The sequence below is a fragment of the Syngnathus leptorhynchus genome, chromosome 4, assembly GCF_054491065.1.
Source record: "Syngnathus leptorhynchus isolate UIUO chromosome 4, UIUO_Slep, whole genome shotgun sequence".
NCBI lineage: Eukaryota > Metazoa > Chordata > Actinopteri > Syngnathiformes > Syngnathidae > Syngnathus > Syngnathus leptorhynchus.
Window position 1 is genome coordinate 12691694 of NC_141198.1, and position 13114 is coordinate 12704807.

The following is a 13114-nucleotide window of genomic DNA, read 5'->3' on the forward strand; positions in this document are numbered from 1 at the left end:
TTTTTCATTTATGTTGATCCCAGAATTTGAATGTATTACATCAAATCCAGTCAGGCTTCTCTACAGAGCGATATTAATTGAGGTTTTTCAACCACTGACCCTTAATATTTATTAAACATTGGCGCTTTATATTACAGTAAGTAATTAATCATTATCTTTTTTTTTTTTACATTTCGACATACATCACCTTACAATGTAGAATTTTCGCTTGGATGAACTTGAGGAAATGTCCTGTGATGCTGCTGCGATGTCACATAATGTCATGATGCATATCATAGTGGAAACTATGTCATATGTACATTTCATTTAATATATTTAATTAAAATCAAAAATAGTACTTCAGTTATAAAAGGTTTGTAATATAACAACTATATGTAAAGATGCATTGTGACTTCTAAGCTACCATATTTCCCTTGTATTCTTTATTATTGTTTTATTTCATTTCTTTTCAATGGAAGGGGGGAAATTGAGGCGATTATCATAGGTGAGTGCTGATTAGTAGAGACGGTTTGCATTAAAGTGCAAACCACTATTTGAAGAGTCACGCCATGAAAAAAAAAAACACACACACCAAAAACATGACACCTGGCTTTTATTATGGAAAAAAATGTGATCACCAGTAAATTTTCTGTTTGAACAATCCTGCAAATTATAAAGCAATAACTCCCGTCCACAAGAAGAAAGGGAGCCAAAAAGGCTTCGTTGGCCCTCTGAGAAAGATGACTAACATAACAAAGCAGGACCTCCTGGCTTTGTGAACTTCCTGTGGGGAAGTATTGAAACCAAATCAGGTTAGGCCACATCTGCTGGCTCCATACGGCATGGATCGCTTTCAACGAGGTTCAAAGGGCAGCCTTTTTAGTCCCCCTCGCGTGAGTCGCGACGGGGGCTGCTGGGAACACGTTGCTAGCATTTCTCATTCACAGGCATACTTTTGGTTGACTTTTATAGACCATTAAGGAGCACGCCAGCCTTTTTGTTGAATTGTTTTAATTATTACGGTAGTTTCTGGGCGTCTCGTCAGTGGTGGGTAGCCCGGGGGCCGGCAATGTAACCACGAGCAAACACCCGCAAAGGCATGGCTCCGCTTTCTTGTCACAGTAGGAACACACACAGGAAGGTGGGCACGCCAAATAACTGTACCACCATTTTGGATCCATCCACCTCCACAACTTTTTAATGACTGTTAGGGGAAAGTAATCTTGTGGCCAGACGCTGAGAAACTGCAGACATTTTTGGGGGAAGTAGGCAATTTTTTTATTTTATTTTGTTGCACAGTTGCTGTGGTGATGTGCCTCTTCACAAAGAAAGTTTATACTGTTTTTAGCCAATTTCAATAACTATATTCAATGATGTACATAGCAGTTGTGTACGCTGCGTTTTTGTGTAGTACTGATATCAAAGTGGTGGTATTAAGAGTTGGAAGGCCAAGGTCCCAAGAGCATGGCCCCCCCCCTTCAGTTAAAATGGTGTTGTTCATTTTCCTGCTCACTTCACTAACTTTTACCACCCTGTCTTTTGTCTATTTTAACAGTTAAAAGTCAGAAAACAAGCATCATGTTATTACTGCAACTCCAGCTCCACTGGAGGAGAAAAAAATGAAAGGGGAGAAAAAAGTGGGCTTTCTCGCCCCCCCCTTGAGCCCGCTGAGAGCCACCGAGACCGCCTCTGGATTAAGCCCCCGCCTTTAAACTCTCAACAAGAAGGCAAAACTTCAAAAGAGCCCGTCGGCCGTCGGGGCTCCGCCCTCGCGCGCCCCGACGGCTTCACAAAGGATTTGCCGACATTCGGGAATTCCGCCTCCGCTTCCTTTTATAGCAACAGCCCCCTCCTAGGCCACGCCCAGCCGCACACAAAGGGCTCTGTGACGACATTTCGGCCCCGCCTACATCACCAAATAAGGCTCACCTGCCCATGTAGGGCAAACAATCGGCGCGAGAGTGACCCTTTTCTCTTCCTTATCCCGTTTATATGATCGGAGAGGCTCGGCGAGGCAGGTCGGAAGCGGTGCGAACATGGCCGAGCGAGTCCAGCAGCCTCCAGCCAAGCGGCTCTGCTGCCGGCCCGGCTACAACCCGGCATGTAGGCAGGGGCAGCGGGCTGGAGGAGTCCTGTGCGGCGGAGGAGGCAGCGGTTCGGGCTCTACCGGGGGGCAGAGCGGCAAAGCGCACAACCCGGAGTCGCTGCTCGACATCGCGGCTCGCCGAGTGGCCGAGAAGTGGCCCTTCCAGCGGGTGGAGGAGCGCTTCGAGCGGATCCCGGAGCCCGTGCAGCGCCGGATCGTATACTGGTCGTTCCCGCGGAGCGAGAAGGAGATCTGCATGTACTCGTCTTTCAACGCCGGGGCCGAGGAGAGTGGAACTAGTGGGGACAATAACGACGAGACTCAGCTGCCTTTCCTACGGGGTGTCACTCTGCTGGAGGGCGGCTGGGTGGACAACGTACTGCAAGTCGGTGAGTGCCAATCAACACCAGACTTTTTTTTTCTTCTCTCCTTTCTATTCTAGTGTAAACAATGCCGGGTATTTCCACGTAATCGTAGCCCGCTTCTCCTTTGCCCGAAGCTCCCCCCCTCCTCCCGTTCCACTGGAAGCTTATATAGCACTTTGTTCCTATTTTTCTGCCTTTGCAGCTCTCCCCCCACCAGCACCGACCGATCCACAGACAAAAGCCCCCCTATATCTTTTCACCGCTGGCTAAATAGACGATATTTAGAAAAGAAGGGTGGGAGGGCTGGGGCGATTTAAAGCCACAGTGCTTCTATTTTGGTTGCCAAACACTCTTTCTCTTTCTCACTCTTGTCAATGCCAGGCAGGACGTATGTGGCTGCTGGATGCAAATGATTCACCTAGTTTTATTATGAGAGAGTGGGGAATGTTGGCTAAGCACCCCCCCCCCCCCTCCCCTATCTCTCGCCTTTTTTCCCCCCTCATCATATTTCACCAAGAGCGTTGGACTCTGAGCTGTCAATCCCACTCCACACCCTTGGAAGATGTTCAGGATTCTAATCCCATTACCCTCCCCTGGTTCATCTGAATCTAAACGCATCCCGCAAACAAGATTTTATGCATGATCTTCCTCCTCCTCCACCTCCTCCTCCTCCTCCTCCTTGGCTCGCTATGCCTCCAAAGAATCTGCTTGCGGAGATGGCTGGAGCTCTTGTGGGCTTGGAGAATGTGCAGCGCACAATAGTAGCCATGGAGCAGGCAGGCAGGCGGACGGGCAGCTCTCCCCTCTCCCCTCTCTCTCTCTCCTCTTCCTCTCTCTTCTCATCTCATCCACTTTCCTCTGGAGCTGGCCTGTTTACCAGATTCCCCACTATTAGACTCATTGGACGCTCACGCTCCAGGGTTGGGGTTTTGGGACTCGATTGAGGACAGAAACAGAATGAAGGAGAAATGAACTGTTATTAGTTCATTGGCGCCATGCTGAACCAGCACTTAGCATGTCTGCATCACAGTGAAAGGTCCTGGTTTTGAATCTGCACTTGGAGTTTGCATCGGGTTTCTTTCATTTGATCTCCCATTGCAAAATCCTGCATGTTATTCACATTTTGCATAATTGGAGTGTGACTAGCCACTGTGGTCCTTGCTGAACCCTACTTCTCACTTCACAGTCAGTTCAGCTCTGCCACCCTAATATGGAGAAGCGCGTTTGAAAACATATGGATAGATGTCACCATTGAAAGAATGGCTATGTAGTGGATAGCACATCTGCCTTACAGTCAGTAGGTCTGGCTTTGAATCTTTGTATTACAGAGAAGCTCCAGCTCATGTGCAACAATAAATATGACAAGCGCATTAGAAAATGGATTGATGGTTAGGTGCACGGCATCGCTCACTTAAACTTAATAAAATAGTCAATGTATTACCCTAAATTAACATTAAACTTAACAATAAAGAGCACAACAAACACAACAAATATAATAATAATAATTTGTTATTTTAATTGTTATAATAATAATACTAATAATAATGTTGCAAACTAATGTGTGCTAATTCCACAAGCCATGACGAAAGACTTTTTATGTCAGTGTGTCGTGTTATTGATGAATAAGCAAATGATCGTCAATTGTTTTGATGGCATGCGCTTCTCGGCTGCAACCAGCAGAGGCGCTGTTGATTCAGTCGAGCGCTTTTTGAAAAGAACACAGAGGATGTAATATCATCTATTGGAAGTTACTTCAACAACGACCTGTACATTTTTTTCACGGCACTGTAATCCGATAATGGTAGGGGAATAAAAGTTAAGAACATTCAGAGATGTAATTAATTCTAATATTGTATTTGAACAACAAGTAATCAATAACACAGCTCAACAAAATTATTTAAAAAATTTAATAGATTGTTTTTTTCTCTTGCATCAGGTTTTAATATTAATAATAATAATCATGAATTAAAGGTTAGATTCAGCAACAGGTGTATTTTTTTTCCCCAGAAAAGCTATAAATTACAATGCGTGGTTAAATCAGTATTGTGCAAGCTTTCATAGGCCAAACATAATAACAAAAATTCTAAATATCTCAAAAAGCAGATGTGTGATTTTAAAAATAATATTTCCAGCAATGGATCACAATGTTTTTATTCCAATGCCTATCCTGAGATGGAACATCTGTCTGAATGTTCTAAACTCCCTTTTCCATGTCAGTCTGCATGGATGTCCCTCCACTGCCTGTAGCAAATCGAAGATGACTATGACCTCAGCGATCAACACATCCCACAACTTTGCACAATTCTTCTCCGTGCAACACTGGCATGGAAACAGTTGCTCATTGTCACAGCAGTCCATCCTGCCCAACCTTAGATGGGAGCACTCTCTGAATATTCTAAACTCTTGCTTCCGTGTCAATATACCTCCTCTGCCCGTGGCTGTCGTCATCCGCTAAACGGAGCCCTCCGTTTTGTCTCCGTTGCTTCAAAACGCCATTAATCGGCAATCAATCCCGCACAATCGCAATCATTCTCAACAATCAATTAATCGTCTAATTGGTTCCTCTGCCTGTCCTTTGTCTGCGAGTGTGCGCATGTGTGTAAGAGATGAAGAGCGGCGGACGCGGGGGGTGGCGGTCTGTGCATGTGTTTGTGTCCTCGTCTGCACGGGCTGTCAGTCTCATCCGCTCACAACACAGGCGAGGATGACAGGCGAGCACACAGCAGGAGGACGACGACGTGTTATGCTGATTGCAATTTTTGCTCCACTTTTTTTTTTTCTTTGTGCATGGGGGGGGGGGTTATGTAGCGTGGTTGGCTGTAGAGAAGAAATAAAGCCAAGGAGGAGGGGAAAAAAAATGATAAATAAAAGATGCAATCTACTCCAGGGGACAGGCAGCCACTGGAGGATGAGGGGCTTAAAAGCAGGGCAGCACAGGGTAGAGAAAGAGAGAGGGGGGAGTGGTGGACGGGGGCTGTCAGCCACATCACACGGCACATGTATTGGCCCATCACACACACACACACACTGGCCTGGAAAAAAAATCAGCGTGTGTGTGTGCTGTCACAGGGATGGGATTCATTGTTGATGATGAAAGACAGTAGCGCAATAGAATAGATGCTGAGGTTATTGTGTGCGTGTGGGAGGGGGAGGCTAATATACTTGAATGGATCTGCCGTCGCCGTACTCCTCCTCTCCTCCTCCTCCTCTTCCTCCTCCCCCAGCCGTAAAACTCTCCATATTTGCTCCCCTAAGGCCAACTACCAGCCCCCAGTCTCCTGTGATTATTTATCTTTTTCTCTAAGACATTAATCACACACTTCCCCCCCCCCCCCCCCCCTTCCTCTCGCCATCCATCCTTTAGCATACATATATCAGCCCGGTCGAGGGATTGGATAGAGGCTGGTGGCGGTGGGCCGCGTTTAAGGGGAAGAGCAAAAGACTGGGTGATATCAGGGAAACCCGGAGGAGGGGGAAGGCGGGTATTGAAATGGTGATTGCAGGAGAAAAGTAACGGATGAGGAGCGGCAAAAGCGAGCGAGTGAGATGGATGGTTCGCTCGCTCCCCCATCCTCGCGAGCTCATCTGTTCCGACGGCAACACTCTTCAGATAAATATTCATACGGAAGCGTTAGCCGACGGTCCGGGGCTCCGTGCAGGCAATGATGAATATGTCAGGTGGGCTACCTGTGCTCTTAAGAGCTTCTTCATGTACGCTTTACTGGGTAACAGCTCGGAAATTCCAGGAAGGAAGCGACAGAAATCCACAAGACTTAAATGATTAAACAACCAAGTGTGCTTTTTGAAGTTCTTTTATTGTACACTGTTTTACCCTGTTATTGTGTATATATACATTTTTATTTTATTTTGATGATCATATCTGTCTGTTGCAAGAAACCATATTTATGTTGTATGTTTTAACGATAAAATGATTTACTGTAGTTACATGTAGAAAAAAAAGGACAACTACAGTAACTGGCCCACCAATTCCTGCCTCTTAAAGGCACAGGTCTAACATAAAAACATTTAAATATACTATTTCGTATACATTTTATGGTTATATAGCTAGCTAGCAATGTAATCAGCTCTCAAAAGGTGGCAGGACATGCAGTTGGTACATATATCGCCATCTAACGGTCTGGAGTGCTCATTACATTTTGTCTTTTTGCAAAGTTGTCATTATCTTAATGTACCCTGAATGAGCATCGCCCTTCAAGTCGCCGCGCTCATATCCATTCAGATGTTCCGAAACCTTCCACCTCTTGGTAGCTTCTTTGCCGCCCTCCCCCCGACAAGCCAAGGGCGAACCTTGTGTAATTTAACCGTAGCTGCTCACGGTGGCCCAAAAGGAAGGCTAGCATTATGATGCCCCCCGTCCTCTAATTATAGAAGTCTAATCCTATGGCTTTGGCGAGGCATGACAAAGCATGTTTCCACTTCATTACCCTCCTTCCTGTTTTTAGTCCTCCAGACTGGGTCAAGTTCATCCCCTCTTCTCCCATTCATCTACTGTCCTCCTCCTCCTCCTCTTGCTGACCCCTCGCACCAGTATTTCTTCTTTGCACCCCGCCCCCCTCTCCTTCTGTCTGTCTCCAGGGCTTTCTGCCTGGAGGTAAAACACACACACACACACACTGCACCGCCTCCTCCTTACTATCCTGTTACCGTAATGTCCCCGAGGAGCGACAGACATAGTGATGCCTGGCATATGTCGCTCTCCGCAATGTCATTAGGCCGCACGCCTCCTTCCCCCCCTTGTTAGAGGGAATTCTCACATGGAAAAAGATGTCAGTTTTATCAAGCAGCTGCCCCAAATCTCAATGACGAGGCGCACGGGACGAGACTTTTTTAGTTGGTTAAAATTAGATTAAAATAAAAAAAAAAAAGAGTGCCTGCAGTGGTGCGACTGATCCATGTCGCCTTACAAATATCACTCGGGCGGCAGTGGCGCCTGTTTGAGTGTGAATGTCATCCTGCTCCGGTTCACCTCCTTTCTGCCAGGGTGTGTGTGTGTGTGTGTGTGTGCGCACATGCATGCACGTCTCCGCTCGTAACTCGGGTTAATTTGTTCACGCTCGGGAGATTCTTAATTGGGGTTCTGCGTCATCTACTCTCGCTCTCTCTCCCTTTTTCCTTTTGTTTGATATTGTATCATGGCAGTCAAGTCACAGGCAGGCAGGTGGTTTCCTGCCCCCCCCCCTCCTTTCCTTTTTTTTTTTGTTACACTGCTACTGTTTGTTTATTTATTTATTTATTTATTTATTTTCTGGATTTTTTTGCATTTCTGTTTTTGTCGATCTCAAATTTCAGCTGCTATAAATTGTCCGAAAACAATGAAAATAGGGATTTAAAAAAAAATATATATAATTCTAAACACATTGCTAAACACAGAATTCCGAGTTTGCGCATTTTTTTTGTCTCGCACAGATTTTGACTCGCTATAACCGCTTGTCACGATAATTGAGATCCAGTTCAAAAATGCATTCTGCCATTACAGATAAGAAGTCTGACTTTTGATTGACACTGTCAGAGGGTTTAATTGAACTCTGTTTATTATGGCGAGAGCTCGACATTTTGTCCAGAAAGGTGCAGAATTTATGAGGCGCATGATGCATAAATCTTGCATGAGCATGTCGCACGCCAGACACCGTCAGGCTGAGGTGGCTGAGGGTGTCTTCGTCTTTGTGTGTGGGCTGTTTTCAAGTGTGGGTGGCTGGATCTGGATCTCAGAGCTTCTCCTTCTCCTCTTGCTTCTTCTCTTCCTTCTTTTTCTTCTTTGCCTTCTTCTTCTTTCCTTCTCCTCTTCCTTCAATGCCAGTCAAAATTGAGCCCACATGCGCAGCGCCCAAGTGACAACTTAACAAGTTGCTGACACAATATGATTCTGAACTTTTGGGAAATCCCCCCCTTACTCTCGAGTTAGAATAATTTGAATTTTGGGATTGTTTCCTAAAATGTCGTGAATGAGTTGAAATTGTTTGAATCAGTTGAATGTGTACTGAAGGTGGGACAAATTCTATAAAAAATATATTTTAAATTTAGGATTTTCATTGTGAATTTTACCGTCAAGTGTGGAATTTTGGATTTTTGTGATTGGAATTTTGTGGTAACTCTTGATGAACAATTTGAATATGGAAAGATGGGAAATTGGCTTAAGGGGTGTGGAATTTTTGGGGTATGTGGAAAGTAATTCACCATGTGTCCTTTATTTTGGGATTCTTTTGAAGTTCAAATGAAATGCTTTGAATGGGCTGAGTAATGTGGAAGGAGTAGGACGGCGGAAATTGGCAGAATAATAACAATGAACGCTCGTCAGCATTTGCACGATAACCCTCTCGCAGCCTCAAAGGTGAGCCAAAATCTTGGACCATGTGATTAACCCTGGCCTTGTATCGTCATGGAAACATGGCCGAGCCTGGAGCGAGTGTAAACATCTGGCTGTCCGTGAGGGACGGCGAGGGGGCAGCGGCTGCGTTCATGTGAAAGACTGTCTTTGGGGATACAACTCTTGCTCCCATTTTCTTGCTTGCTGTTTGTCTGACATTTCCATTCCAAGACCCAAAGAGGCTTTCGGATCTTAGCATGGTAGCGCAAAGGTGGACACTGCTATTCACTTAGGTGCTGTATTGCACTCCATAGTCTCCACTTTATTGCAGTGGCCCTTAGTCTCTTAGTTCCTCTTTGTCTCCTGGGTTAAGATTTGTCGAATTTAGAGCTGAAATTTGTGGTAACCTGGTAACTCACACCGTTGTTCTAACTCGACTCTGGACACTGCTGTATTGTACTCCACAGTCTCCACTTAGCTGCAACGATCCATAGTCTTCTCCCATTTTTTCATCTCTTTTTTTTCCTTGTTTCCTTTTGTGTCTGTTTGGATAGAACAACCACATGCTGAGAATTAAATACAGGAGAATGTCATTCTCCGTTATTGCTGATGGTCATTGTACTTCATTCCCACTGGTGCATTCAATGAAGCCTGGTTGTTGCAGTTTCCTGCCATACTTAAAATGGCAAATGGAACCGAGCACCATGATAATGGCCGCCAAGTTGGTCATTCCTTCATGAACCACGAAGTACCCTGCAGATGGACAAACAAATACAATTATGGCTGGCCATTATTAAGCTATCATTTTTTTTCACTTGTTTGTCAGGCTTTGCTGATGTCTGTGCTGTACTTAGTGACGCTAATTACGTATGGTTGTAGTCATTATGGCATTGTAAAAATAAAACTCTTGTAAAGTCTTTACAGTATATGTTGTCTGGAGGAAAAACACATTCAGTTTTTTTGTGTTTGCCGTCTCAAGTGTGGCAATTATTCCCATTAACGTCTTCCAATCGCCTGATTATTTTGGCGACAGGCATTAAAATGCTAATTTACCCAATTTATTTTGTGATGTGTGTGTGTGCGTGCGGCCGACAAGCAATCAAAACAGAATCGCTGCCATATGCGATGAGATAAAAAAAAAAAAAAACATTTGTCATTTTTTTTTTTGTCTGGAAAGGCATCAGAAACGAGGAAGTGGGTGATCAAACGTGTCCCTTTACGACAGCCTGTTAAGTCCCCTGCACACCAGACGGTCCCAGACCGTGTGTGTGTGTGTCATGCCCCCCCCACTCCGAGTGAATCACCCCTACCTCAAAAAAACCCCACACATCCCCTCCAAGTTCTCTTTTCCACACCCAGCCTTTAACTTCTCTTTTCACCAAGACTGTCCTACCATCAACTGAGTCCAAATGTCTCTGCCCTATTTCCAGTCTTTCCAGCCCACTGGTGCCAGCCCCCCCCTCTCGTCTCTCCCTCTGATTCCCATTCCTGGCCGGCCTCAGACATGGTCGCTTCCAGCTTTTTCCTCACGACCACAGTCCAGATGTAGCTTTTCAAAATCACCCCTCACACTAACGCATTTTCAATTCACCCTATCACTACGTGCGTTTGTGTGTCCCCTGTTAAAATAAACCGGCTAAAGTAATAAAGCTCCTGCGTGAGTTCCTATCCCTGTCCCCCTTCACCCGCCCCTTTTCCAACTCCACTTGTCTCCGCTCCCAGACTGTGGCTGCTCTGCTCGCCTTGCGTCAGCTGCGAGACTCTGTCTAGGAATCCACCGGTGCTCCTCTTCCTCCCCACGAGGAAGGCGCAAGCAAGGCGAGCAGGCAGGCGGGGCGACGGCAGAAAGGCCCTACTAAAATCCACAATGACAGCGGCCTATTAAAAGCCATTTTTTTTCCCTATTTCATTTAATGACTTTTATTGCCACGCTGCCCTTCGATTGGGCAATAATAACAAGGGAATGCAGCACTCAGCATTCTCCTATCAGATGCTTACGTGTTTTTTTTTTTTTTTTTCCCTTCTCTGTTTTTAATGAATTCCTCGTTGCACCAATGGCCTGCTGAAATAAGCACAAAGTGGCATGCTTGCTTACTGCGGTGGAATGTTTAAATGTATGGATGCCGTATGCTAGCTAGTCTTTGTGTAAGTGGCCATTTTGTGGACAGTGAAACTTCTTGAAGTCATCTGGTTTGTTCAAAATATTATTGAAACAGCTGAGGAACTGTTTTAAATTGAGGAAAGAGCAAAAATATTTGTCCTTTAAGACAGAAGAAAGGCTCTCAGTGCATGTTGATCAACATCTGTTTCCACGCCAGAAGCCAAACTACTTTGCCAATCCTGTTTCTCTTGCGGGCGTGCGGGCGTACGTAATCGGTGTATATTTTGGCGGAAAGCTACCCGCTGTTGTCTCACAAAAAAATGTTCCCAAAGCTAAAGTGACACGATGCGTTAATAGTTACCCACTTGAGATGTTTATCTGAGCACAAAAGAGCTCACCAAGAGTGTTTACGGTGAGGCCAATACTAAAAGGTGAGGCATGTAAATGATAAGCGGGTGGATGACATTCCCGTCTGTCTTCATTCCCACGCTATCTCTCTTCCACTCCTGCACGCACACACACACACGATTCTTTTTTTTTTTTTTTTTAATGGCGCTCCTTGGCTCGGCAATGCCGGGGCGCCACCACCTCGGCGCCTAAGAATAAACAACCGGCAGCAATGAGGCCTTTACCTGTCGCTGACCCCTGCCACGCAAGCGCACAACGAGTTAGGGGTGTTTTCTCATCAAGCTGTCCCAGCGTTGACCTCATCACTTTACTCCCTACATCCCCCCCCCCTCCTCTACACTCCCTGAGGGATTACTAAAGCCAAAGAGCATCATGGTCAGACCGCCCCCCCAGTGGCCAATTGCTCTACTTAGACCAGCGAGCTGTCATTATTGTTTTCCAATAAACAACCAAGCTGGCCTTGTGAATGCAAAGAGAAGCAGTTCTTGGCTTTTAAAGTCTTTTTCTTTTTTTTACTGGAATATGAATGCAATGAGGAATCAGAGCCAGATTTAGGCTAGCGACTGAAATCAGCACACAGTGAACGCCCATTTATTGCAGGGAATGCAAGTCCATTAATTCATGTTAGGCTCATTTAAGGCTAAACATTTTCAGTAAGGATGCGCTCCATCTCAACCCTAATACTGCTTGGTATTAAAAATAAAATGCACGTCGGGAATAAAAACAGTGTCTCCCCTAATTGATCATGAACGTCTAAAAACTGTTTTTATTTCTGAAAATAAATATGAAACACAAATGAAGGTGTGTTTCTAGTAGATGATTAAAAGGTTACCCACACCTCTAAAAATTCAATCCGAGGTATAATAAATGATAATTAAATTGCTCATGGAGACTTTTTAAAAAGGTTTACAGTGTAAACAAAAAAGCAAAATGATTCACCTTTCCCCCTTTGTATCGTGTGACAGGGCCTAGAAAGAGGTGGCTTTTTTTTTTTTTTTTAACGGCTTCAGACTGCTCAGCAGTCTTCTGGAACAATGTGAGCTATGCGGGGAAAGGGTGGCGGTGATGGCGGCGGTGTCGGGAGACAGAGAGCACACAAGCAGCCTCTGGCTGCGCCTGGTGCAGCGATGTCAGGCCGCTGTGGCATGCCAGACATGAGCTCGGCTGAAAACGCGAGAGGGAGAGGCCGTCCTGGTATGACAGGCAGCCACGTGGCTTGGTTCACTTTTGTTTCACTTCAAAGAGACATTTGCACCCACGCTGTTTTTTTTGGGGGAGCCTGAACATGCCAAGATTTGAATGTGTACATTTCAAGTGATACATCTGATGGCATCATCTGATTCTGATCCAACTATATCCGATTCTGTGCGGATCCGACTCGTATCCAAATGAGACCATATGGGAATAAACGGACATCTTTTGTACCGAAATACAACATCATTAGTATTTCTGTTTAACCCTCCTGTGTATATATTGTTTGTTTGGTATACCAGAAATATTAATGGGCCTATCCACTTGCTGTGCATTTATAATCCAAAAAAAAATAAAATAATTGTACTATTATAACTATTATTTGCAACAACAATAACAAAAAAATATCATTTTTTGTTGTTGTTGTTGCTAATAATAGTTATAATAGTACAAGATTTAAAAAAAAAAATTCAAATTTTTGGTTTATAGATTTTTTTTTTAAACAAATCTTTTAACAGGTCGATTTAATCTTTATCATAACGCGAGAGTTAAATTCTGAAAACACAGACGAGTCCCTGTAGTATCATTTGTGCTTCTAGCATGGAACATAAACAACAAGCACACCTCAACTGTGTCCAGCAGAGTTTCATTACTTTCAT

General features: G+C 44.7%; 1 protein-coding gene across 1 annotated transcript in view; it reads left to right on the forward strand.

Annotated features, from left to right (window-relative positions):
• Positions 1-13114, forward strand: part of LOC147058189 (zinc finger SWIM domain-containing protein 6-like) — a 49495-nt gene that overhangs the window by 815 nt on the left and 35566 nt on the right. Inside the window, exon 2 of the mRNA XM_085910935.1 lies at positions 1535-2454. Within this exon, the coding sequence (XP_085767061.1) occupies positions 2016-2454 (439 nt within the window). The 5' untranslated portion in view covers positions 1535-2015. The remainder of the gene's footprint in view (positions 1-1534; positions 2455-13114) is intronic.